This window comes from Notamacropus eugenii, chromosome 3 (genome assembly GCF_028372415.1).
Source record: "Notamacropus eugenii isolate mMacEug1 chromosome 3, mMacEug1.pri_v2, whole genome shotgun sequence".
Classification (NCBI taxonomy): domain Eukaryota; kingdom Metazoa; phylum Chordata; class Mammalia; order Diprotodontia; family Macropodidae; genus Notamacropus; species Notamacropus eugenii.
The window spans coordinates 403,840,370-403,864,365 of NC_092874.1; the positions used below are offsets into that span (position 1 = coordinate 403,840,370).

At 36.5% G+C, this 23,996-nt stretch overlaps 1 protein-coding gene across 7 annotated transcripts in view; it reads left to right on the forward strand.

Moving 5' to 3' along the window:
- Positions 1-23,996, forward strand: part of ECPAS (Ecm29 proteasome adaptor and scaffold) — a 167,478-nt gene that overhangs the window by 78,264 nt on the left and 65,218 nt on the right. For all 7 annotated transcript variants that reach the window (XM_072598073.1, XM_072598074.1, XM_072598067.1 and 4 more), the window contains 6 exons: positions 2,807-2,892; positions 3,270-3,348; positions 9,869-9,918; positions 10,974-11,040; positions 11,168-11,290; positions 13,190-13,293. In XM_072598073.1, the coding sequence (XP_072454174.1) occupies positions 2,807-2,892; positions 3,270-3,348; positions 9,869-9,918; positions 10,974-11,040; positions 11,168-11,290; positions 13,190-13,293 (509 nt within the window). The remainder of the gene's footprint in view (positions 1-2,806; positions 2,893-3,269; positions 3,349-9,868; positions 9,919-10,973; positions 11,041-11,167; positions 11,291-13,189; positions 13,294-23,996) is intronic.

Genomic DNA, 23,996 nt, shown 5'->3' on the forward strand with positions numbered 1-23,996 from the left:
TTTAGGTCCTTGCATTGCTGCGAAGGGCTAAGTCTACCAGAAAAATTCCTCACACACTGTGGTTGTTGCTGTACAATGTTCTCCTGTTTCTTCTCCGTTCACTCACCATAAGTTCATATAAGTCCTTCCAGGCCTCTCTGAAGTCTTCCTGTTCATCTTTTCTTATAGCACAATAGTATTCCATTACATTCATATACCACAACTTGTTCAGCCATTTCCCAGTTGATGGGCATCCCCTTGATTTCCAGTTCTTGGCCACCACAAAGAGTGCTGCTATAAATATTTTTGTACATATGGGACCTTTTCCCATTTTTAGGATCTCTTTGGGATACAACCCTAGAAATGATATTGCTGGGTCAGAGGGTATGCACATTTTTGTAGCTCTTTGGGCATAGTTCCAAATTGCTTTCCAGAATGGTTGAATCAAATCACAGCTCCACCAACAATAAATTAGTGTTCCAACTCTCTCACATCTTCTCCAACATTTATCATCTTCTTGTTTTGTCATGTCAGCCAATCTGATAGGTGTGATATGGTATCTCTGAGTTGTTTTGATTTGCATCTCTCTAATCAGTGGTGATTTAGAGCATTTTTTCATGACTATAGATAGCTTGAAATTCTTCCTCTGAAAACTGCCTGTTCATATCCTTTGACCATTTGTCAGCTGGGGAATGACTTGTATTCTTGTATATTTGACTCAGTTTTCTATATATTTTAGAAATGAGGCCTTTATCACGGACACTAGTTGCAAAAATTCTTTCCCAATTTTCTGATTCCCTCCTAATCTTGGTTGCATTGGATTTGTTTGTGCAAAAACTTTTCAATTTAATGTAATTAAAATTATCCATTTTGCATTTCATAATGTTCTCTATCTCTTGTTTGGTCAAAAATTTCTCCATTCATAAATTTGACAAATACACTATTCTTTGCTCCCCTGATTTGTTTATAGTATCAGTCTTTATACCTAGATCTTGTACCCATTTGGACTTTATTCTTGTGTATGGTGTCAGGCATTGGTCTGTATTCAGTTTTCACCACACTGTTATCCAGTTTTCCCAGCAATTTTTGTCAAACAGTGAATTCTTATCCCAGAAGCTGGGGTCCTTGGGTTTATCATCAGAAGATGGCTGTATTCATTGACTACTCTGTCTTGAGTACCTAACCTATTCCACTGGTCTACCCCTCTATTTCTTAGCCAGTACCAAGTGTTTTTGATGATTGTTGCTTTACAGTACAATTTGAGATCTGGTAGGGCTAGGCTACCTTCCCTCTAGCATTTCTTTTCATTAGTTCCCTTGATATTCTGGACCTTTTGTTCTTCCAGATGATATTATTTTGATATTATTTTTTCTAACTCTAGGAAATAATTATCTGGTAGTTTGATTGGTATGGCACTGAATAAGTAAATTAATTTAGGTAGAATTGTCATTTTTATCATATTAGCTCAGCCTACACACGAGCAACTGATGTTTTTCCACTTAACTTATATCTGATTTTATTTGTGCGAAAAGTATTTTGTGATTGTGTTCATACAGTCCCTGGGTTTGTTTTTGCAGTTAGATTCCCAGTTATTTTATAGTATCTACCATAACTTTAAATGGGATTTCTTTTTCTATCTTATGCTGTTGGGCTTTGTTAGTAATAAATAATCAAATAAAAGCCAATTAAAAGGAAATAATACCACATTTCTAATTGGATGAAAGATTAGGAATTTTCCAAGTTGAGAGGGGGAGAGCAAACAGGTATAATTCCCTGAATTCAGAAAAAGAGGTGTCCCACTCCTCCCAAGTGTCTGTAAATACTCGAAGGAACATGAAAATATTAACTAAATGATCAGTACGGGACCAGTTTTCAGATAAGATGTGGGTTGCTTGAGATGTACAGTTGTGAGAAAACTCCTTGCTTCAGTCTTTGGGTCTGACTGGATTTCTGGTCAACATAACCTTGGTCCTTAATTAAGAGTCAGCAATAGATGTGGTCCAGTTTCTCAATTAGGTTTTCTCCCAATTTACCACTATTGAATAAAATTTTCTCACAGGACAGAATTTGGTCTAGACTCATAATTGAATAGAAAGTGAACTGAACTAACTACAGATTTGAGTCACAAGATGGAGTTAGTTTGGTTCACCCAATTCCTGCAATTAACCACTTGCTTTCCTAATCCTCTCAGTTCCTGTCCTACAAGGTCAGTTTGTTATAGGATGTTTACTCTAGGTAATTAATCAGCTAATCCTTTACTAATTATCTAAATCATTACTAATTAATTTATTACTAATGAATTATTCTTTTGGGAAATTGAATGTATGTGTGCTTTAGTGACTAAGATGCTTAATGGGGAACTCTGATAATTGTATTTTTTCCTTCAGGTTAGCTATAATTAACTTTCCTTTATTAAAGAAAAAATAATAGGTTTCTGTAAAGCACCTGCGTCACAACAGCCCTGTGAATTATGTTGTATCAATATGATTACTCTTTATTTTTCATTGGTCAGTTGTTTCTATATATTTCTCACTCGCCAGTGGGCCTTCCCTCACCACCAAAGAGGTGGTGCATTTTTTCAACCCTTTTCTAGGACCAAGATTGATCACTGTAATTTACATAGTGTTCTGAATAACTTTTTAAGCCAGATAACCATTCACTTCACTTATATTAGACTTCAAATTTAATATAATGAATTTTTATATGTAACTTTTAAGAATAAGGTATTGAATCCAAATGAAATATGTTACAAGGGATCTAGTTTGGGAATATTGAATAATTTTTGATAACAGAAAATGGTATCTCTGATTTTTCTCTCTTCTCATAGGTCGTATATGATGGACTGTTTGGCGCAAATACAAATGCAAAATTAAGAACGTTATCCCTGCAGTTTGTCCACCATATTTGTATAATGTAAGCTTCTCAGACTATTTCTATGATAAAATTTTTTTACATGGTTACAGATATTGTATTTGTCATATTATCCGTTTTACTCCTTATATTGAAGGAATGATTATTTACTTTTTAGAAAAAATATTTAAGTACCTTGGGAGCTAAATCTTTGACTTTATTTCCGGGTGGTTCAGCCATAATATCTATTATTTCAAGCAACTGCATTTAAAATGATCAATATAAAGACTAAACAGTGACATGGATATTTTACCTTTTTATATGTTATATGATTAAATCATATATATTACACATGAAATTATATAATATGTAAATATGCATATAATTTTTTTATAAGCAGTAGGGATAATTTGTATTCTTTGTTTTATTTTTCATTTTAGATGTCCAGAAGTCAAGATTAAGCCATTAGGTCCAATGCTTTTAAATGGTCTCACTAAACTAATCAATGAATATAAAGAGGTGAGTGGCTTCTCTTTGCATAAGCTGAAATGATGTCTTATAGAACTGGCTATTTAAAATGACTTTGTTATAGGATTACTGTTCATAAATCTTTGAAAAAAGATAATTTGGTTATTTCTAAATATAGCTTCTGAAAACTGATTTTAGAGTCTTACTTTGTCTATGTTCATTTAGATTTGGCACATATTGGGATATGGTTTTCATTATTTGGAAACTAAATTTTTGATGTTTAAAATATTTGTCTGGTTTCTTAATGACTTCTTCTAGTGGTGTTTAAATTCTGTCAGCTTTTGCCTTATTGGGAAGGTGTCCCACTTGGTGATAAATGCTTTGACATCGCAACTCATGAAACAAACTGGAATACAAAATGGATCTTACTCTTCTGTGGTTTTGCTTTTGCTTGCACTACACTAGTGCTAGACATATATTAAGATAATTTTTAAGTAGTCTGTAAACATTAGCTTATCTGATGGTATTTTAAATGTGAGGACTTGATTATTGACATAGTCCTAGAGAACTGAATCCAGTTAGTGTTGACCTGTAAGTCAGAAGGCAAAATAAAGTTGCACCTAAGTAGAAAGAAGGCTCACATGCTTTCTTTGGAGAGGCACCTCAAATAATTGCCACAATTAGTGGCATTAGAAATACAGTTTTAGGGGACATTTGGTTGTCATATTGAAGTGCTCATGATAAGCATTTGTATGGCCACTTGGAAGGTAATTGTACCTTATTCATCAGCAAAATTTACAGAAGGTGAAGAGATATAAAAATTCTATGAAGAAGAACTTGATGATACTGTCCAAAATAAATTCATATGAAGTTTAATATTTTATGATATCATTACAAAGGAGGGCATAGGAAAAGATTGCAAAATAGCATGTTGGGAGCATGGCTTACATGCAGTAAGGAAGAGATGTCAAAGAAGCTTGACTCCGATATGTATCATGGTACTTCAAGAGATAATTGGAAGGTGTCAGAGCTGGCAAGAACCAACAGCAGCAACAGCTAGCATTTGTATAGGGCCTACTGCCTGCTGGGTGATATGCTAAGCATTTTACAAATATTTATCTCATCTGATCCTCTCAGCTACCCTGGGAGATAGCTGCTGTCTTTGACTTTAGGTCTTCCTTATTTCATCCCCAAATGCCCTATCCACTACACCACCTAGCTCATATCTGGGAAGAGCCAATAGAATCCACCAGTACAGACACCATGGGTGGACAGTGTTCTGTGAATGGAATAGAACACAAGACAAAAAGGGAGTTAGGCTGCCTTGGGTCCATGGTGGAGTGGTTTTAATGACCCCAAGCTTTTCCCTGAAATAATATCAATATTATTTAGGTAATACTGCCTGGCTGCAAGTTATGGAATATCAGTTTCCAATTAAGATAAAAGGATCATAGATTTAGACCTAGAAAGCACCTTAGTTTTAGAAAGGACCTCCTAATTTTAGAAGGAGAACCTGTAAAGGTTTAGAGGAGAAGGGTAAAATGACCTGACCAAGGATGTACAACTAGAAAGTATCAGAGGCACAATTTCTACCCAAGTCTTCCAGACTCCAAATCTAGGACTCTGTACAATATACCAGGAGTTTTTGATCCAGGATCCACGAACCCTTAAGGAATTATGGATAGATTTCAGAATATCTTGAAACTTGAGTAGAAAAAAATTTTTATTTTTATTCACTTCTATCTGAATTAGTATTTCCTTCAGTTATTAATTTAAAAAAAATTCCAAGGAGGTTTCTGTTAGTTTCTTCAGAGTTGCCAGAAGAGTCCATTGTCATACAAAAGGCTAAGAATCCCTGCACTATACCAAACTACTTCTTCAAATTATGTTAATGGTCATCTACTGGAGAAAGGAGAGGTATGTGGTAGGTATTAGGTTGCCTAGTCTTCCTTCTCAATGAAGAAATTGTACCAAAGAAACTCACTTATGACGTAAAACTGAAAACAAAGGTGGGCTTCTCATGGTTAGAACAAATGATGGTAGGTGGACAGCCATCATCCTCCATTGGTATTCACATAACTCAGCCTTTCTAGAGGAAGGACCCCTAGCTCATTTGATGGAATCCTGCGTGAATCTGACTTCCTGGAACAAATGGGCAAATTTACACAAGATGAGAGAACATGAAGATGATTGAGTACCCTCAGTGGTGAAACCATAGGTCCGTTGAAGTAGCAACTTTTATTCATAATACATAGAGATAGATTGGTTACTCATTTTCCTCATGTACTGTAAGTAATGAGACAAGGCTTACGAGTCATAAATCTCTGCATCACATTGTCCTTGGTTGTATCTTTTTTATAATCTGAGGATTATTGTAGATAAACTAGATTAAACTAGGTTTTGTGCTTTTCAGTTTTCAGGATTTGTGACTAAACAAGATGTTTAATCTGATATATGAAAATATGTGAAATAATGTATTAATGTATGAAAAAATGTTGCCTTCAGAATCACATATTAGACATTTTAGTTCTTAAAGTGTGTACTTCTAGGCATAGTGCAAATTCTAGTTCTATTGTTTCTCTGGCCAATTTGTATATCAACATTTATGATAGGTCTTTTTAATTTAAAATTTTTATATTCAGTTCCATATTCTCTCCCTCCTTCCAGCCCTTTCTGCATCCATTGAGAAGGCAAGAAATATGATACCCTGTATATGTGAAAGCATTGCAAAATATATTTCAGCATTAGTGATGGGTTCCCTCTGTCCCCCCAAAAAAAGCATTAAAGGGTAAAAAAATGCTTGTCTGTACTCTGAACCCATCAGTTCTTTGTCCTAGCATTTTACACCATGAATCCTTGTATGATAGATTTGTTTTAAGGGAGACTCTTTAATACTATAACTGGCTATTGATGATCATAGAAGATCTGGTAAAAACCTTCAAGCTATTTTTATATCAAACATAGCAAGATATTCTGAACTGTCTAGCAAAAGGGAGAAAAGCAATTTTAAGTAGAATTACAGTTGAAGATTAAGAATAAATTCAAGTCGTCAAAAACATATCATTTGTGAGAACTTTGCCCCTTCTCTATTATGATTAAGACAGCAAAAGGCACTTTTATAAGTCATCAGTACTTTCCTCCCCCACAAAGTAGCTGTAAATATTGTATTTTTAGCATTAGAAATTTGGGTTGGGGGGTGAATGGAGCCATGATGGTAGTGCAGAAGAAACTTTATAGCTGAACTCTCCCACTATTCCTTTCCACACAGCTTTAAAATAACACTTCAGATGGACTTCTGGAGTGGTAAAGCCAACAGAAGGTTGAGGTGAGATATTTTTCCACCCCAAGAAAGCTTAGGAGTCTGGAAGGAAAGATCTGTGCCACTGGGGTGGGAGGCTGGCCTGTAGAACTTGTGGTGGCAACACAATCACTGGATCTTGGAGGTGGCAGTGACAATAGCAGCTTTGGGAGCTCTCAGCCCATTGATAGTAAAGTGATTAGACAGCTGGTTAGAAAGAGATAACAGGGGACCCTTGTACTGGCACTAGGCCTAGGACTAGCTGTTATTTGGCAACTCCATTGTCCATACTACTTCCTGATCGCAACTTCAAGGCAGAGAGGAGCTCTTGCTGTCCTAAGGGATCAGGAGCCCTTCCAGCAATGACTATGTCTCTCACACCACCTTGGAAGCACCAAAAACATATAGACCCTCCAGAGCTAGTTCTGAAAATGGCAGTGTGAAAAAGTCTGAAGCTTGGGATAGTACTCCTCACCCTGGAAACAGAGCCCAACATTAACATAAAGTTTAAATTCAAGAAATACACTGGAAAGATGAACAAACAACAAAAAAAGAACTTGACTGTAAAACATGACAGGGACAATCAAGACAAACTCAGAAGAAGGCAATGATGTAAAAACAGCTACAAGCAAAGCCATAAAGGAAAGAAAAAGTGAATTGGCCATAAGGCTAACAAGATTTCCTGCAAGAACTAAAAAGTAATTTTAAAAATCAAATAAGAATAGTAGAGGAAAAATTGGGAAAAGAGATGAGAGGAATGCAAGAAAATTATGAAGACAATTAACATCTTGGTAAAAAAAAAAAAAAAACAAAGGTACAAAAACTACTGAAGAAAATAATGCCTTAAAAAACAGAATCAGACAAATGGAAAAAGAAGTACAAAAGCTCACTGAATAGTTCCTGAAAAATTAGACTTGGGCAACAGGAACTAATGACTCCATGAGACATCAAGAAACAATAAGTGTCCAAAAATTCCAGCGGAGGGAGATACTGGAGAAAAAGTGAAGTATATCATTGGAAAAAGCAACTGACTTGGAAAATAGATTGAGGAGAGATAATTTAAGAATTATTGAATTACCTGAAAGCTTAGACATCATATTCCCAGAAATCTGCCATGATATCATAGAACCAGATTGCAAAATAGAAATCAAATCCACTGATCACCTGTTGAAAGGTATCCCAGAATGAAAATCTCCATGAATATTGTAGACAAATTGCAGAGCTCCTGGGTTAAGGAAGGAATACTACAAACAGACAGAAAAATTCCATACGAATTTCATGGAAATACAGTTAATATCACACAAGATTTAACAGCTATTACATTAAAGAATGGAAGGCTTGAAATATGATATTTTGGAAGGCAAGGGAGCTAAGATTATAACCAAGAATAACCTACCCAGCAAAACTGATTTATTTTGGGGGGCGGGGCAGGGAGGGGAATGGACAGCTAATGAAATAGAAGTATTTCAAGCATTCCTGATGCTTGAGCCAAGAAGAATAGAAAATATGACTTTCACATACAGATTTGAGAGAAATCACAAAAAAGTAAACATGAAAGATAAATCATAGGAGACTTAATAAGGTTAAGAGATAGCATAAAAAGGTAAACATGAAAGAAATATAAAAAGAGACTTCCCTATATGAGAAGATAATACATGTAACTCCCCAGACCTATCTCATTATGAGGACAATGAGAAGGAGTCTACATAGAGGGGATGGGTGAGATGTTGGGATGATCTGAAAAAAAGGATTGAGAAAAAAGGCTGCACTGGGAGAAAGGGGAAAGGAGAGGCCCAATGGGAGAAATCTCCTAAGAGGCATACGGGAAGAGTGTTTGCAGTAGAGGGAGAAGTGGAGGGTAGGGGTGGACAGTGCCTGAACCTCTTTCTCATGTGAACTAGTTCAAAGAGGGAAGACTGTATACGTAATTGGGTATAGAAATCTATCTTATCCAACAGGAAAGGAGAAGTGGGTGGGGACATTAGAAACAGGTTGGGGAAAGGGAAAATTGGGAAGATATGTTAAGGGGGGCAGTGGTCAAAAGCAAAACAGACTTTTGAGGAGGGACAGGCTAAAAAGAGAGAAGGATAAACCGAAGAAAATCGGATGGAGAAAAATGCACAACTAACAGTCATCACTGCGGATGTCGGTGGGATAAACTTATCCATAAAATGGAAGCAGATAGCAGAATGAATTAGAAACCAGAATCCTATAAGATATTGTTTACAAGAAATATACTTGAAACAGAAAGACACAAGGTTAAAATAAAGTCTGGTGGAGCAGACTCTGTTATGCTTTAGCTAAAGTTAAAAAGGCAGGGGTAGCAATTACGATCTCAAAGCAAGAGCACAAACAGACCTGTTGAAAAGAGATAATCAGGGAAACCACATCTTGCCATAGACAATGAAATTGTGTCAGTACTAAATATTTATGTACCAAATGGCAGAGCATTCAATTCTTAAAGGAGAAGTTAAATAAGTTATGGGAGGAAATAGACAGTAAAATTATACTAGTGGGGGATCTCAATATTCCCTTCTCTCAAAGCTAGATAAATCTGAAAGAAGCTAAGTAGATAAATAGAATTTTAGAAAAATTAGATATGATAGACCTATGCAGAAAACTGAATGAGAATAGAGAAGAGTCTGCCTTTTTCTCAGCTATACATATCACCTTCACAAAAATTAGGATATACTATGGCATTATTAGAGCATAAAAACCTCAAACAGATGAAGAAAACAAATATTAAAAAAGCTATTTGATTGAAGCTGAATTTTCAGGAGGGTACAGTATTTTACATTATTATAATAATTGTGGATTTTAAAAAATTATTGTATGTAATTTTTAGATTGAGGTAATAAGAAAGGAGAAATTATAAACTGGTATGTAATATAGCCTAGCCTGTAGTCAGTCCTATGTTCAGTAGAATGAGTTGTGGCTTCTTAGCGTGCTATCTTCCCTATTTAGAGAACACAGGTTTTAAGGTCAGAGAACATGCTGTTAAAATATCCTCTTGAAAAGTAGCTGGCAAAGAAGAAACATTCCGTTTCAGCCATGAATTTATGGCTTCCTTCCTGATTTTGACAGATATTTTTAAAAATTTTGAGTATTACACAATTTAATTTTGTTAGATTTTATGTGTAAAGATATATTCTAAGATGTGGTAGTTGGAAGTATAAAGAAAACTAAAGCTTTGATGGCACTTAGGTACTGTTTTAGTGCTATTGCAGTCTTTAGTTTTTCTTAATACTTTTTCATCTTTTAAAAAATTTTTAGGATCCTAAACTACTATCAATGGCATATTCAGCTGTTGGAAAACTTTCCAGGTGAGTAAACTATTATCAATAAAATTACCTGTGTCATATCTAAAGGAACTTGTAATTATATGATGTAAGAGATGGAGAATAAATGTGTCCTTTTCTGAACTTGGAAAGAAAGATTTTTGTTTGTTATATCTTCTTTTTTTGTAGAAGAAAGGAAAAGTCTAGAAATCTGTGTCCAGTCTATTTTCTAAGTTTAAGCTTTCTTCCCTTGATGTATTCTGTAGTCCATTTAAAAATAGTCTTTTTTCTGTTGGTCACACCTTGCTGTCTTTTCTCAGCCTGTCTCCCGTGCCTAGAGTACACTCCGTTCTCACCTCTTTCTCTTCAAATCTCTATTTCTCTCCAAAGTTCAAAGTATCTTTCATAAGGCTCCCCCCTCTACTCCCTATCTCACATGCTAAGTGTTCCCTATCTCTGAATTGTAAGTTATGTTTCCTTTTTGTGTATTTATGTAGGTATGTTTTGTTTCCATGATAGAATAGAAGTTCCTTGAGGGTAGAGACTTCCAATTTTGTCTTTGGATCCCTTGCTCCTGGCATAGTGCCTGCCACAGAGCGGGCACTACACGAATGTTTGTTGATTGATTACATATTACTATGTCACAGAACTATTGTGAAGAACATGTGGCTAATATAATAAAGTTCTATATTAAGCATATTATGTTAATATAGTACTTTTGCATTCTAACCCTAATAAATATCTACTTTTAAACATATGTTTTATGGTAGAAGTGGTTTCCTTGACTTATGTCCCTGTAATTATTAGCTAGAATCACTTGAATTTGAGGGAGAGTAATTACAAAAAATAAAATGTTTAGCTTTATCTTTTCTCAGATCATAGAATTGTAGGATCATAGACCTCAGAGATCATCTAATCTTACCCCCCATTTTACAGATGAAGAAACTTGAGACCTAGGGAGGTTATTTGACCTGTCCTAGTTCACAGTTATCACCAGAATCTGCATTTGAATCCAGGTCTTCTGTTGCAGAGCCAGTCCTTTGCTGCTTCCCTCCCAACATGTTTATTTTAATAATTTTTGTGTGTCTATTTTCTTGTAGTCGAATGCCCCATTTATTTACCAAGGACATTGCTCTTGTACAGCAATTTTTTGAAGCGTTATGTAAGGTAGGTGAATAGAAAGATTAAATAAGATTTTTCTTCTTGGAATGCTTCCCTGTCCTGAGGACATTATTGATAGAAGGGCTCAAAATATTTTGTCTTTCACCCCCCCCCCCCCTTTTTTTTTTTCCAGGAAGATCCTGATACTAGACTTGCCATTCAAGAGGCTTTATCCATGATGGTTGGAGCATATAGTACTTTGGAAGGAGCCCAGCGCACTCTTATGGAGGCACTGGTAGCTTCTTACCTAATAAAGGTAGAGTCAAATATTTGAATCTGTTTTAAGTAATTTGATGATGTGTAAAAAAAGTATTGTACAGTTTTAAAATTCAAATTTGTTTTGAAATGGTTCTCATTCCTTACAGAACAGAGAAAGGAATTTATATTTTCACTTACCATTGTGGTATAGACTTCACAGAACATTTTTTCTTTTGTTTCCCACTGTAATAAAGATCTTTTAGCTTTAGGAAAGAATAGGATTGTGGTGATATTTTTAGTGTAGCCTGGTATAAGACTAGTTGCCTTGATATTCTTTCCCTTAAAATAAATGATGCTTTGTTTAGTTAAATAGCAACTAAGCATTTGAACCTTGTCATGTACTGTTATGCGTATATATGTATATGTGTGTGTGTATGCACACACACACACACACACACACACACACACTATGGAACACATAAAAATCATGAAAATAAACATATTCAAGACTTAAAAATAAATAGCCTAAAATAATTGTGTATACTCTGCCCCTTTTTCCATTACCTTTTTGTTTGCCAAAAATGAAAAAATTCTGAGTGTATTTGGCTGTAGACATTTTTGAACTACTGGTGGTGATAGGTAGAGAGGAATGGATTTGATAGGAGAGGTTAAATGTGTTTGAGATTAATATAAATCTTTGGGTCAAGTTGACTTAAAAGGCCAGTATTTTTAAAATTTGTTAATATAAATATCCATCTTTTGGCAGTATTTCAGAAGTTTGTTTTGAGCATTCTAGTTTTAGGATAGCATGGCAAAAGAATTGGGATAAAGTATTTGCATGATATTCACAAGGGGGAGTTCAAGCATATTTGTAAGTACCATTAATGATGCATGGTACATATGATTCATGATTATATAATACTCTATTTAGCCATGGAATTACTTAGGTCTGTTTGAGGGCTTCCTGAAACAGAACTTGCATTCCTATGTAGTAGTTTCATCAGGAGAGAGTGTAATAATTTTCAGTCCTCGTACAACCAAATTGTCAAGCTTGAGACAATTGACCACTTACTGAGAAAATTACTAAAAATGACAAAAATCTTAATTTGATCAAGGAATTTAGCTGTCCTTTGAATTTCACTGTCATATAATTAAGCTAAATTAGGAAGACAGAATAGTAAAGACATACTGAGACATTCTTGTGCTTCCTCATTATTACTAATTACTTACTGCCTTGTTCTCATACTTCTTTTATAGTTCTACTTTTGCTAGCACTTGTGATTGAAAGAACTTAATGGTTTGGGGGGAGAGTTCACTGAGAATTAGTCCTCAAAAATGAGACTGTGAAGCTACTTTCTTAGTCGTAAAGATTGTGTCATTAGATCTATTAAAATTTATTGTTTGGTTAAATTTGGGGATTAGAAATTTTGAGATAGTGCAATGTTCTTTCAAAAGGAAACCATATGTCTTTAGGGCTGTAGTAGAGCAGCAGTTTCTGTTTTTTAAGTTACTTATTTTACTTCAAGCTGTGAGGAACAGAGGAAGTCTTCTGATCATATTCTAATTCAGCTCTAGAAGAGCTATTTCTGGTTCTTACGTATAATTCAGAATTTGGGAATTGTCTTAGTGAGAAAGGTTTTTTAAAATTGCTCCAGAAGCACAATTTCCAGGAGAGGGGCTTTACATGGGGTATTATATACTTCATAGAACTTTTCCTAGTTACCAGAACATTCTTCATAGGACATAAAAACACTTTTAAATGAGGCCACTTTCCAAAATTTATTGTGGAGTTTCTTAAACAGTAGAGTTATTCTGATCAGATTACCATCTGTCAGTATGTCTAGTTAAAAAAAATCTTTCTGTGGCAACATTTATTTATAAGTTTTAAAGTATTTAAATGATTGCATGGACTTAGGTGAATTGTTGATAATTGATTTGTTTTTTATATGTCAAATAGCCTGAAGTCCAAGTTCGCCAGGTGGCTGTGAAATTTGCCAGCACGGTGTTTCCCCCAGATCACATACCTTCCAGATATTTACTTTTACTAGCTGCAGGAGATCCGTAAGTTTCAAAAGTGTTATCCAAAATTTGGATTCAATTGTAGTTGCTTAAAAGTTTTGTCAAATTACAAATGGTTAGCTGTACCCCACTTTGATGAAAACTTTTATAGAAGCAAGCAGAACTTCTTGGGGATAAACGTGAGAGTTATTTGATGAATGTCAATAAAATTTGAGGGGCTTTCATGGTATTATTTCTTAAATTGAAAAATTGGAGTGGTGGTAGAAGTAACATTTCCCCCAGACAAGGTGACCTTCTAAGATGAAACTTTGAACTTCCTCAGACATTCTGAAAAAAAAAAAATGATCTCATGATGTCAAGTGATTTGGTCTTATATCTCATTTTATTTTATTCTCCCTACCCTGCCTAATTTGATTCAGTTATGGCAAAATAAAGAAGTGAAAATGAGGTAGACCATCACTGGAAGTAGAAATAAGAAAGGAAAGGGTATGATTGGCAAGGTTTTTAATAGGGGACCATACTATATATTCAGATAATTTTGTGGTCTGCTTTCAGAGAGTATGCCAGAGGAAGATCAAAAATAACATTATCATGGCCAGTTAAATAGACCCAAGTATAATTTGGGGTCATACATTGTAAGTGCATTAAGCCCAGTATTTTGATAGTGATACTAAGACATGTGGTTAGCCTCATTGTACTTTTACCTTATGAAAGTGACCTAAAATGCCTAGTGGTCCCAAGTTTTTCGTAATGAATTCATTTGTAGAACTGTAGTAAATCCAGTCCGATCCATGGTCTGTGTATGTTTTTGTTTGTGTCTGGGATGACATTGACATAGCATTTTAAGTATTTGATTTTGAGAGAGTGTCTCTTTAGAGTATAGTCATTCCCTCCTTTTCATTTGTATGCATTCCTGGAAATTGTGTTTTAAAACCGATTATTTTACAATGGGAACAATGTTATACTTGGGAAATGTGTTTCTGATCAAAGACTTGCCATTAATTAGATTAAAGATGTGATCCATACTGCCATTAAAGGAAAGGTAGCTAAAATCAGTTGTGATCATTTAAATAAAATTGGGCCTTAATTTCCATTAAATGAGAATAATTGTACTAACCAGTTAGATTCTACAAGGTTCTTCCCATACACAAGTATCCTTCCCTCCCCAACCTGATTTCACTGATGCAAGCAAATGCAGGTCATCTCTAACCTATGTTCACATAGCTTACTATGTGGTTGTTAACTTCTGTTTTAGTGTTCTTTCCATTAGGAAACTACTAATCAGCAAACAGATGCTACTAAATCAGTTTACTTGGCACTTGTTTGATAGATATTATAGCATTCAAAGTATTGTAAAAATTAAATTGTAAAATAAAGCTGGTAAAACTGAGTACTTTCTGTATTTTCACTTTTCCACCCTGACTTTCAGTTGAACTTTTTTTCATGTTTTTAATTATTTTTCCTTTAGGTCTGTGATTTTATTAGACCTGGTGATGAGAGCTGTCTCTGTAAAAACACTCTACCATGCAAATCAGCAACTTACCTGTAATTTGGACTCTTTTTAAAATTGGGGCAACTTTAAAAGAGGTCAGAGGAATAAGAGCTTAAGTGACTTTTCCATGGTCACGTGGACAGTGTTGTCTTAGATTTCTTCTTTTTTCACTGTCAGACTCCTAGAAAAAGTTATACGTACTCATTTCATGTACTTCCTCATTTCTTGGTACTTCATAATCAGGTTTTTTACTCAATTGAAATTGCTCTTTTCAAGGTTACATCAATCTTTTTACTTCTGATTAATTCTTTATCCCAATCTAACAGTTGCTATTCCAAATCTCTTCTGAAGCTCCTCTAACACCTTACTTCTGACTCTCACAACTGAAGATCTTACTTTATAATTTTTAGAAGGGAGAGTACATTTTCCACCAGCTCTTTCTCCCTCCCCTTCCCTGCATCTCACAATGCCTTGTCTTCATCTTCCTTTCTTTCCTCTTTTACATTCATTCTCCTAAATGCCATGGTTGGCCATAATATTTCAATATTTTTCTAATAAAATAAGTATTAAATTATGTCAGTGGAAGTAGAAATAAAAGAGGAAAGGGTGTGACTGGAAGAGTTTTTAATAAGGGATGAACCTGAGAGGTGACTTATAACCATCCCTGCATTTTACAGATGAGAAAACGGGGCCTGACGGGTTAAATGATTTCTCTAGAGATACATTAGTAAGTAGCGGATATTGGATTAGAATCCAGGTCCTTTTGACGCCCTATTTTTCAACCCAACAGATGTTTATGTGCAAATCAGATGCAAATAAGGACAACTTTCATAGTACATTGATGTTAATTTGATTATTGTTATTCTAAATATGAAACCTTTAGACAGTATCCATTGAGGAGACATGTTATTAAAGGAACTGAATTATAGCAATATTAGTACTGTTAATAAACCCGGAAGTTCTAAAGAAGTTAAAACCAAATGGAAAGATTTACCCTAGTATAATGCCAACGCAGTACCCATAGCATCTCTATGAACATGCGTGCGTACTTCCAGGGTAAATTAGCAAACTGTCAGAAACTGTTCCTCAAAGGCAAAACCAGAATATTTATTTGGGACATCATTAGAATACCAGGAGGTAAGATTTAACAGGGTACTACTTATCACTAATCCATGGAACACTGACTTCTTAAACCTTGTTTCTGTCAGACCTCCCCACAAAAACAAGTTTCTCTAGACAAATTCCTCTTTCCACCCACTCACAGCTTGCTTCTCTCTCTCTGTCCCCCTCTCCCTCCCCCCCCCCCCTTTTTCCCTTCCTCCTTCCCTTCCTTGGGCAAGCTCCTCCCAGTCTGAGCTCCATGTGACCCACACTTTATGTGTTAGGCTTGTTAATGGGTGGGGTGGATCTTCTACTAACATTGCAACCAGTTCTTTTTGAAAAAGTGTAGAAAGAATTTTAAAATTGTGCACAGAAAGGCAACAAGAAACATCAGTTTCATGGACTAGCCCATGTTACCTTGTAGTTAGGACTCAAGATGAACATAAGCAAAATCATAATAGTGTTGTCTTATTAATGGAGGCCCTGACACTCTTAAGAAGTTAGGATTTGGCCAGCATCACACAAACAGGAAGCGACAGTCAGGATCTGAATCAAGTCTCATCGAACTCCCAGGTCCAGTGTCCTTTGATTATGCTATAGTGACTATACCATAACAGATATTCAAGTATTAGATATTGATATGGAAGTCACTTTAAAATCAGATCATACCAGCTGTAGACAAAGGTCAACATTAATACCAAAATCAAAATAGAACAAAAGGTAAACTTGAGAAGACACTGAGTCATTATAGCAATTCCACCCTAGCATATTTAAACAAGCTTGTGATTTCAAAAGTTTTTTAAGTGACTAAAAGTGAGGAAAATGATGTTATCATTTTTTAAAAAAGACATAGGGAGGCAAAATAGTTCATGAGAAGAGGTTAAAGAGCCCAGGAGCCTACAAACACTTCATCTCCTTGCTAGAGCCTACAGAAAACTCAACGTGAAATCCACTTAAGCCAGATCATCGCAAGAACATTTGTAGATGAAATGGAAAGGATCACAAATAGATGTAAATAAAATATCTTTTTAATGGAAATGATAATACAATCACTACATTTTAGACTGTTTCCACTTCAGGGCCATAGGGCACCTAGGTGGCACAATGGATAGAGTGCTGGGCCTGGAGTCAGGAAGATTTATATTTGAAAGTTGAAATCTGGCCTCAGAGACATACTAGCTGTGTCACTTAATTCTATTTGACTTAGTTCCTTATCTGTAAAGTGAACTGGAGAAGGAAATGGCAAACCACTCCAGTATCTGTCAGACAAAACCCCATACGGGGTCAAATTTCATGGCTGAAATAACTGAACAACATCTCAGTGCCTTATTTGTTATTTGATGACATTTACATCTTTCCACCTTAAAATGTAGTGGGGAAAAGCATCTAGACTTACCAATACACGGAGCAGAAATCTGTGCTGAAGGCATTCTGCAGTCATTTTTCAAGGTATTTCAATTCAGAGATAAGATGGCTCTGTTATCAAAAAGATGACAGAAAAATCAGCCACAATCAAACCACTGACCTACTTTCTTATCTTTAAAAAATGTTTGAGCGTGGTCTGTACCTGCAGATTGTTGCTAGAAAATGTCATAAGGGTACAGGCAGACTTTATAGATAAGTTTGTATAGCATACCAGATCAGCAGGTTTTTACAGTTGACTCTAAGGTATAAAGAATTTAAGACACTGCTGTCTGTTGTTTCCCTATTAAAAAACAACAACACTTGATTTGGTAGAACCAAAGCCTTCTAGGTCTTCCTCAAAAAAGATGTCTCTCACACATGTCAAGATCAGACGCTTGGGACACATGTATCCAGGGAGATAGCATTGCTATTTAGTATCTGAGTACCTGTAACAGGGAGATAGTTTTGAATGCTCAATGTTCCTCTGAGCCTCAAAATCGAGTGGGGCATCATCTGTGCACTAGAGGTATTCATTGTCATAGAAGTTGTGTTGCATAGAAGTTGTGTTGCACAAAGTCTCAATTGACTTCTGTATTGCTGGAAAGATTGTACAGCAGCTCTTTTTGTTTATGGATGACACTGTGATAATGGCATTGAAGCCCTGGAGTACTGTTGTTAGACCAGTGATCACATGAAAGATACTGGCTTCTTTACCCACTCAAGAAAAACAAACTAGAGGGACAGCACATATTGCCAACAATTCAGTTCATCAGACTGGTTACTTAGGGTGTAGGTGCTAGTGATGCAAAGATAGCTAGACGTAAAATGTGCAGATCAGGAAACATAGTTAAAGAATTATGTTTCAAGGGAATGAATTAATGGAAACAACTTTTATTAAGCACTTATTATGTACCACACATTAAGATGTGTTGAGTATACACATTAAAATGAAGATAGTCCCTGCACAAATGAAATCTCAGTGAAATACTGTGAGAAATTTGAGGAGGGTGTGATTGCCTTCATTTTTGGAAATTATGGAGAGCTTCATGAAAGAGTGTGGAATATAGATTTAATCTTTTGTTAGGGAGTCCCTCAACGGATTATTGGTGTCATGCAGAAGGGCAAAGAGATGGAAGAAGGCAGAATAACAAAAGGATTCCACTTTTGCTTGAACATAGACTATATAAAAAGGAGTGGGAAAATATGAGAAGAAAGATGAATTGGAGTCAGAATGTGGCAAGCTTTGACTTATAGAGTTAAAAAATCTGTGCTTTATTTGGTATTCAGTGAGAAACTAGAAGCTTGTTTCTAAGTAGAAGAGTGATGTGCTTAGAGAAAGGGCATTCAGAATAATACCTGGGCATCAGTGTGAGAGAGAAATTGAAAAATAGACTTGAGGTAGGAAAATCAGTTATGGAGTTACTGTAGTAATCTAAGTGAAAACAGATGACATTGAATTAAGGTAGCTGGAGAGTATGCAGAGGGAAGGAGGAATGTGTTGGGAGAGAAATAGGATTTGGTCACTATCTGGATATTTGGAGTGAGAGGGAGGGAAGAAGAATAGACACCTGAGTGATTAGATGGCCACATTAGCAGAAAGATGTAAAGGTGAAGGCTAGATTTTTAGGGGAAAATGGGTTTAGGTTTTAGACATTGAATTTGAGGCCTGATGGAATATCTCGGTAGAGATAACTAGAAAGCTGTTGGTAAAATGGGCCTGCAGCTCTGAGAAAGGTTTTGGGTCAGTCAGTATACATTAAGTGCTTATTCTGTGTCAGTTACTCTGCTAAGAACTGGGAATACCAAGAAAAGCCAAAATATAACCTCTGTTCTCAAGGAGCTTACATTCTAATAAAGAAAACAATGTACAAAGAGCTAAATACATTCTCGTTCTATATAAATGGGAAAGTGCTTTTTCAGAGGGGCTCATCTCCTTAGTTTCCTTTAAGTCCCAGCTAAAATACCTTCTTTTATAGGAAGCTTTCCCCAACCCCAAGCTGTACACAGGATAGCTTGCTTTCCATTTGTTCATGTTTTCTCTCCTATTAGATTGTAAATGCTCCTGGAGAGCAGAATCGTCTTTTGCCTCTTTTTGCATCCCCAGCAGTTAGCAGTTTTATATCGTCAGGCAAAATGCAAGTTGAGCTTTGAAGGAAGGCTGTGAAGCAGTGAGGCAGAAGTGAGAACAGATGATATTTTAGACAGCTAAGGAAAAGCCAGGAGATGGACTGCCTTATGCAAAGAGCAGCAAGGAGACCCATTGTTACTAGATTAGAGTCTATGCCATGGGATGTAGTAAAATGCAGTAGAAAAAAACCAGGTTGTAAAGGTCTTTAAAAGCCAGACAGGATTTTTATATTTGATTCTTTAGATAAATAGGGAGTCACTGGATTTTATTGAATCAGGGAGGAGGTTTGTGTGACCTGGTCAGACCTGTACTTTAAGATCAGTATGACAGCATCATAGAGAATGAACTTGAAGTAGGAGAGGATTGTAGTAGGGAGACTAACCAAGAATGTTCTTGCAGGAGTTCACACATGAGGTGATTATGATATAGCACCTGCACCAGGAGAGCAGCTATGTCAGAACAGAGAGCAAGGCGTATATGAAGAAATATCATTAAGCAAGAATCAATGAGGCTTGGTGACAGACTGTATATAGGGTGATTGGGGGTGAGGAGTCAAGGATAAAGAGTTGTGAGTCTGGGAAGAGGAGAAAGTTAGATAATGATTTTGTTTTGGATGTGTTGAGTTTAAGATGTCTGTGAGACATTCAGGTCAAGATTCTAATGGGCATGTGGTGATTTGAGACTAGAAGGCAGGAGAAAGAGCAGAACTAGATAAATAAATCTGAGAATCATCTGAATAGAATGATAATTAAACCCATTGGAACTAATGAGAAGCCAATGGATCCTTTCTTATGTTCTTCAACCATAGTTGAAATAAATAATAAAATGAAATGCTTATGTTGTGGCTTATCCTTAGTTCTTGAAGACGATTATGACATCAGGAAGATGATGCCATGGCTTGCAAGTCAATTGGATTTAAGTGAGGGAGGGTTCTGAAAAGTCGCCAGCCTCACTTTCTCCTCTTGAGCCATCTGGATCTAGTAAGTAGCCAGATATAGATCAGGACAACTGGAGATGGCTCAGGATGCAGTGGAGACCTTGACCTTTTTAAGCTCTTGTCTTTCTAAGTTCTCACTTTGAGTGAAGTAACACCCATTCAGTGATTAGAGCTATTTAAGAAGTGAGCCTTGGGATAACCCCTTTAATACTCACCAAACAATTCAAACTGGGAGAGGAAAACCCTCAGGATTTCTGACCGAAAGAGAAACAGTTACTATTTACATTAACTCTTAGCCTTCTGGCCCAAAGAACAACCATTAAATAGTAGGCTGGGACCTATTGTTGGCCAATCTGTGAGTGTCAGAGTGAATTGGATTTTTTTTTTTTAATTATTAAAGGGGCCCTCCCTTGGCTCACTTCTTAAACAACCCTAATCACTGAATGAGTGTTGCCTCAAAGTGAGAACTTAGAAAGATCTTAGCTTAAAAAGGCCAGGGTCTCCCACTGTTTGCTAGACCATCTCTAGTTGTGCTGATCTTTATCTGACCACTGGACACAGGTGGCTCTCAAGGAAAAGGTAAGGCTGATGACTTTGTGCAGCCCTCCTTCTTTTAAGTTCAATTCACCTGTAAGTCATAGCATCATCTTCCTGATGTCATGGTTCCCTTTGAGAATGAAGGACAAACCGTAACCTGCGAGTAGTCTGAGCTGCCCCACTGGGGATCCAGCTGATCAGTTCCAGTGGGGCAGGGGCAGCTAGATGGTGCAGTGGTTAGAGCACCAGTGCAGGAGTCAGGAGGCTAAGTTCAAATCTCACCTCAGACACTTGACACTCACTAGGTGTGTGACCTAGGGCAAGTCACTTTATCCCAATTGCCTCATCCTGAGTCGTCTCCAGTCATCCTGATGAATATCTGGTCACTGGATTTAGATGGCTCTGGAGGAGAAGTGAGGCTGGTGACCTGCACAGCCCTCCCTCACTCAAAAACAAAGTCAAGTGCAAGTCATGTCATTATTTCTTTGATGTCTTGGTCTTCTTCGGCAGCGAAGGACTAACACATCTAGTGGGGCAACTCAGCTCCTGGTCCTACTCTCTTTCCCTCTCCTGACCTCCCCCTCCTCTCTTCTGTAAATTTTGATGGCCGAAACCTACCTTGATATCTTGGGGTTTACTGGCTAAATTTCTTTCCTAAAGACCATGCCTTAAATCCAGTTCACACTGGCTCTCGCGGATTTTCCAATAATAGGTTCCTCCCTAAATTGAAATGCTAGATTTCTGTTAGAAGGCAGTGAAAATAAAGATATATATTTTTTTCCTATCCAAGTTTATGAGCCTCTTAAAATCTATTCAAGGACCCCTGGGGAGGGGGTGTCTTTACATCCTAGATTAAGAACCTCTGATATAGAGGGAGGAGAGAAAAAGGCCATAAGACCCTTGGAGAGCACCCATTTTTAGTGGGTGTGAGTTGGAGAAAAATCCAATAAGGGAGACAGAGGAGTAATCAGAGAGGTAGGAGAACCAGGACCGGGAAAGTTTCATTCAGACTTTTAGAGTAGAGAGAATCCAGGAAGATTGGATGTTCAACAGTGTCAGAAGTTTCACAGAGGTCAAGAAAGGATGAGGATTGAGAAAAGACCATTAGATTGGGTCATTAAGAGATCCTTGGTAACTGGAGAAGGTGGTATCAGTTGAGTGATGGAGTTGGAAGCCAGACTGAAGAGAGTTTAGAAGAAAGTGAGAAGAGAGAAATCGGGGGTTACTGGTTTTAGTCAGTTTTCTCAGAGAGTTCTTGTATGAAAGGGAGAGATAGAGGAGGATAGGAGAACAAGAGAGGAATGTCCTTACGCTCTGCTTCAAAACTTTATAGAGTGCCTTAGGCATAAGAAGGCAGTGTTCAGAGAAATGGTTTAATGCTCTAGAGGGCTGTAGTAGTGCCCGGTGGCTGAAATAATAGTGCACATTTCTTTTCAATTCTTTATTTAATATTTTTAAAAAAATTAATAAAAGTCAATTTTTTTTCCCTCTCCCTTTCCTTCTTTCCATGTTGGGGATGAGAAAGTCCATGCTGGGGGAGAAAACCAGAATCCTTGAAACATCATCATAATGAAGCAAAACCAAATTCTTGCATTGCCCGTGGCAGATAAAAATGTTTTCTGTTTTTACAGTGTTGCTTATCTACAAATTGTTCTCCTGATTCTGCTTGTATCCTTCTGCAGCAGTTTATATGTTTCTCAGTTTTTTCTGAAACTGTCTCATTCATCAGTTTTTTTACAGCACAGTAGTATTTCATTACATTTCTATACAGTAATTTGTTTAGCCATTCGTTAGTTGATAGAGTTGATGGAAATACCCCTGGTACCACAAAACAAAAGTACTTTTGTACGTAGAGGACCTTTTCCTATTTCTTCCTTATCTTTGGGGTCTAGTAATGATATTGCTAGTTCAGTATAAGCACAGCTCAGTGACTTTCTAGGCCTAATTCCACATTTTCCATAATGACTGAACCAGTTCATACCTCTACCAACTCTGAATTAATGAACCTTTTGTCCTTCAATTCTCCAACATTTGTTATTTTTCTTTTTTGTGTAATTTGCCAGTCTTTTGGTGTGAATAGAACCTCAGAGTTGCTTTAATTTGTATTTATCTAATTATAAGTGACTTGGAAATTTATTTCCTTATGGGTGAGTACATATTTTAAGGATATGGTTTAAAGCACTCATCCTGTTGTTTTTTTTTATCTTGTTTTGTTTTTGTCTTTGTATCCTCATCAGTGACCCAGCACAGTCTCTTGCATTGTTGTTTCCAGTAAATATTTTTGAATTTCAAAGATTGTGGATACTGACATTTTAAGGATGAAGTTGGGAGAGATGGTCAGAAGGAAAACTGAGATCTTGAGGGTAGTAGAATGACCCTGATATTTTTGAGTTATCAGTGGCAGAGAAAAGAGTGATGTGAGCCTGTGAGAGTGTGGGAGCCAGAAAGAAGGAAGGAGAGCAGTTAGAATTCCCCAAGGATGTCAGCTGTTCAATGAAGAACATTTGTTTGGCACCTGCTTTGTACTAAGTGCTGGACTGGGCATGCAGGTTCAAAGAATGGAGCAGCTTCTGCTCTCCAGAAGCTCCCATTCTAATGAAGGAGAGAAGTATATAAAAAGAATAAACATAGACGGTTAGGGAGAATAGCTACTAACAGTTGCAACTTACAGTTCTTGGGGTATCTGAGAAGACTGAAAAAAATTTTTTTAACTTAAAATGCAAAAGGCACTTCTACATGCAGAAGCAGAACAGAAAAAAAAGACTTTAAAAGAAACTGTAAATCTTTATTTCATACTCCTTGCTTTAAAAAATGTATGTAACAAGTAACTGCCGTCCTTGTCTGATAGCTTTGGAGCTTCTTTCTCTTCTCTGTGCATTTAAAATACAGGTTTTGTTGACCCTCCTTTGGAGGCGGGGGGGCTTTACTGTTGCTGGACCCCTTCTCCTGCCACTAACTCAAAGAAAAAAAACTGTAGAAAATGAGCATAGTCAGGAAAAAGAAATCCATACCATGGTGATGTTTAAAACTCTGTTTTGTACCTTGCATCTATCACCTCTCTGTCAGGAACCAAGTAAAATGCTTCTTCATATGTCCTCTGCAGATATGGTGGTTCACTACTCTGATCATAGTTAAAATCTTTCTAA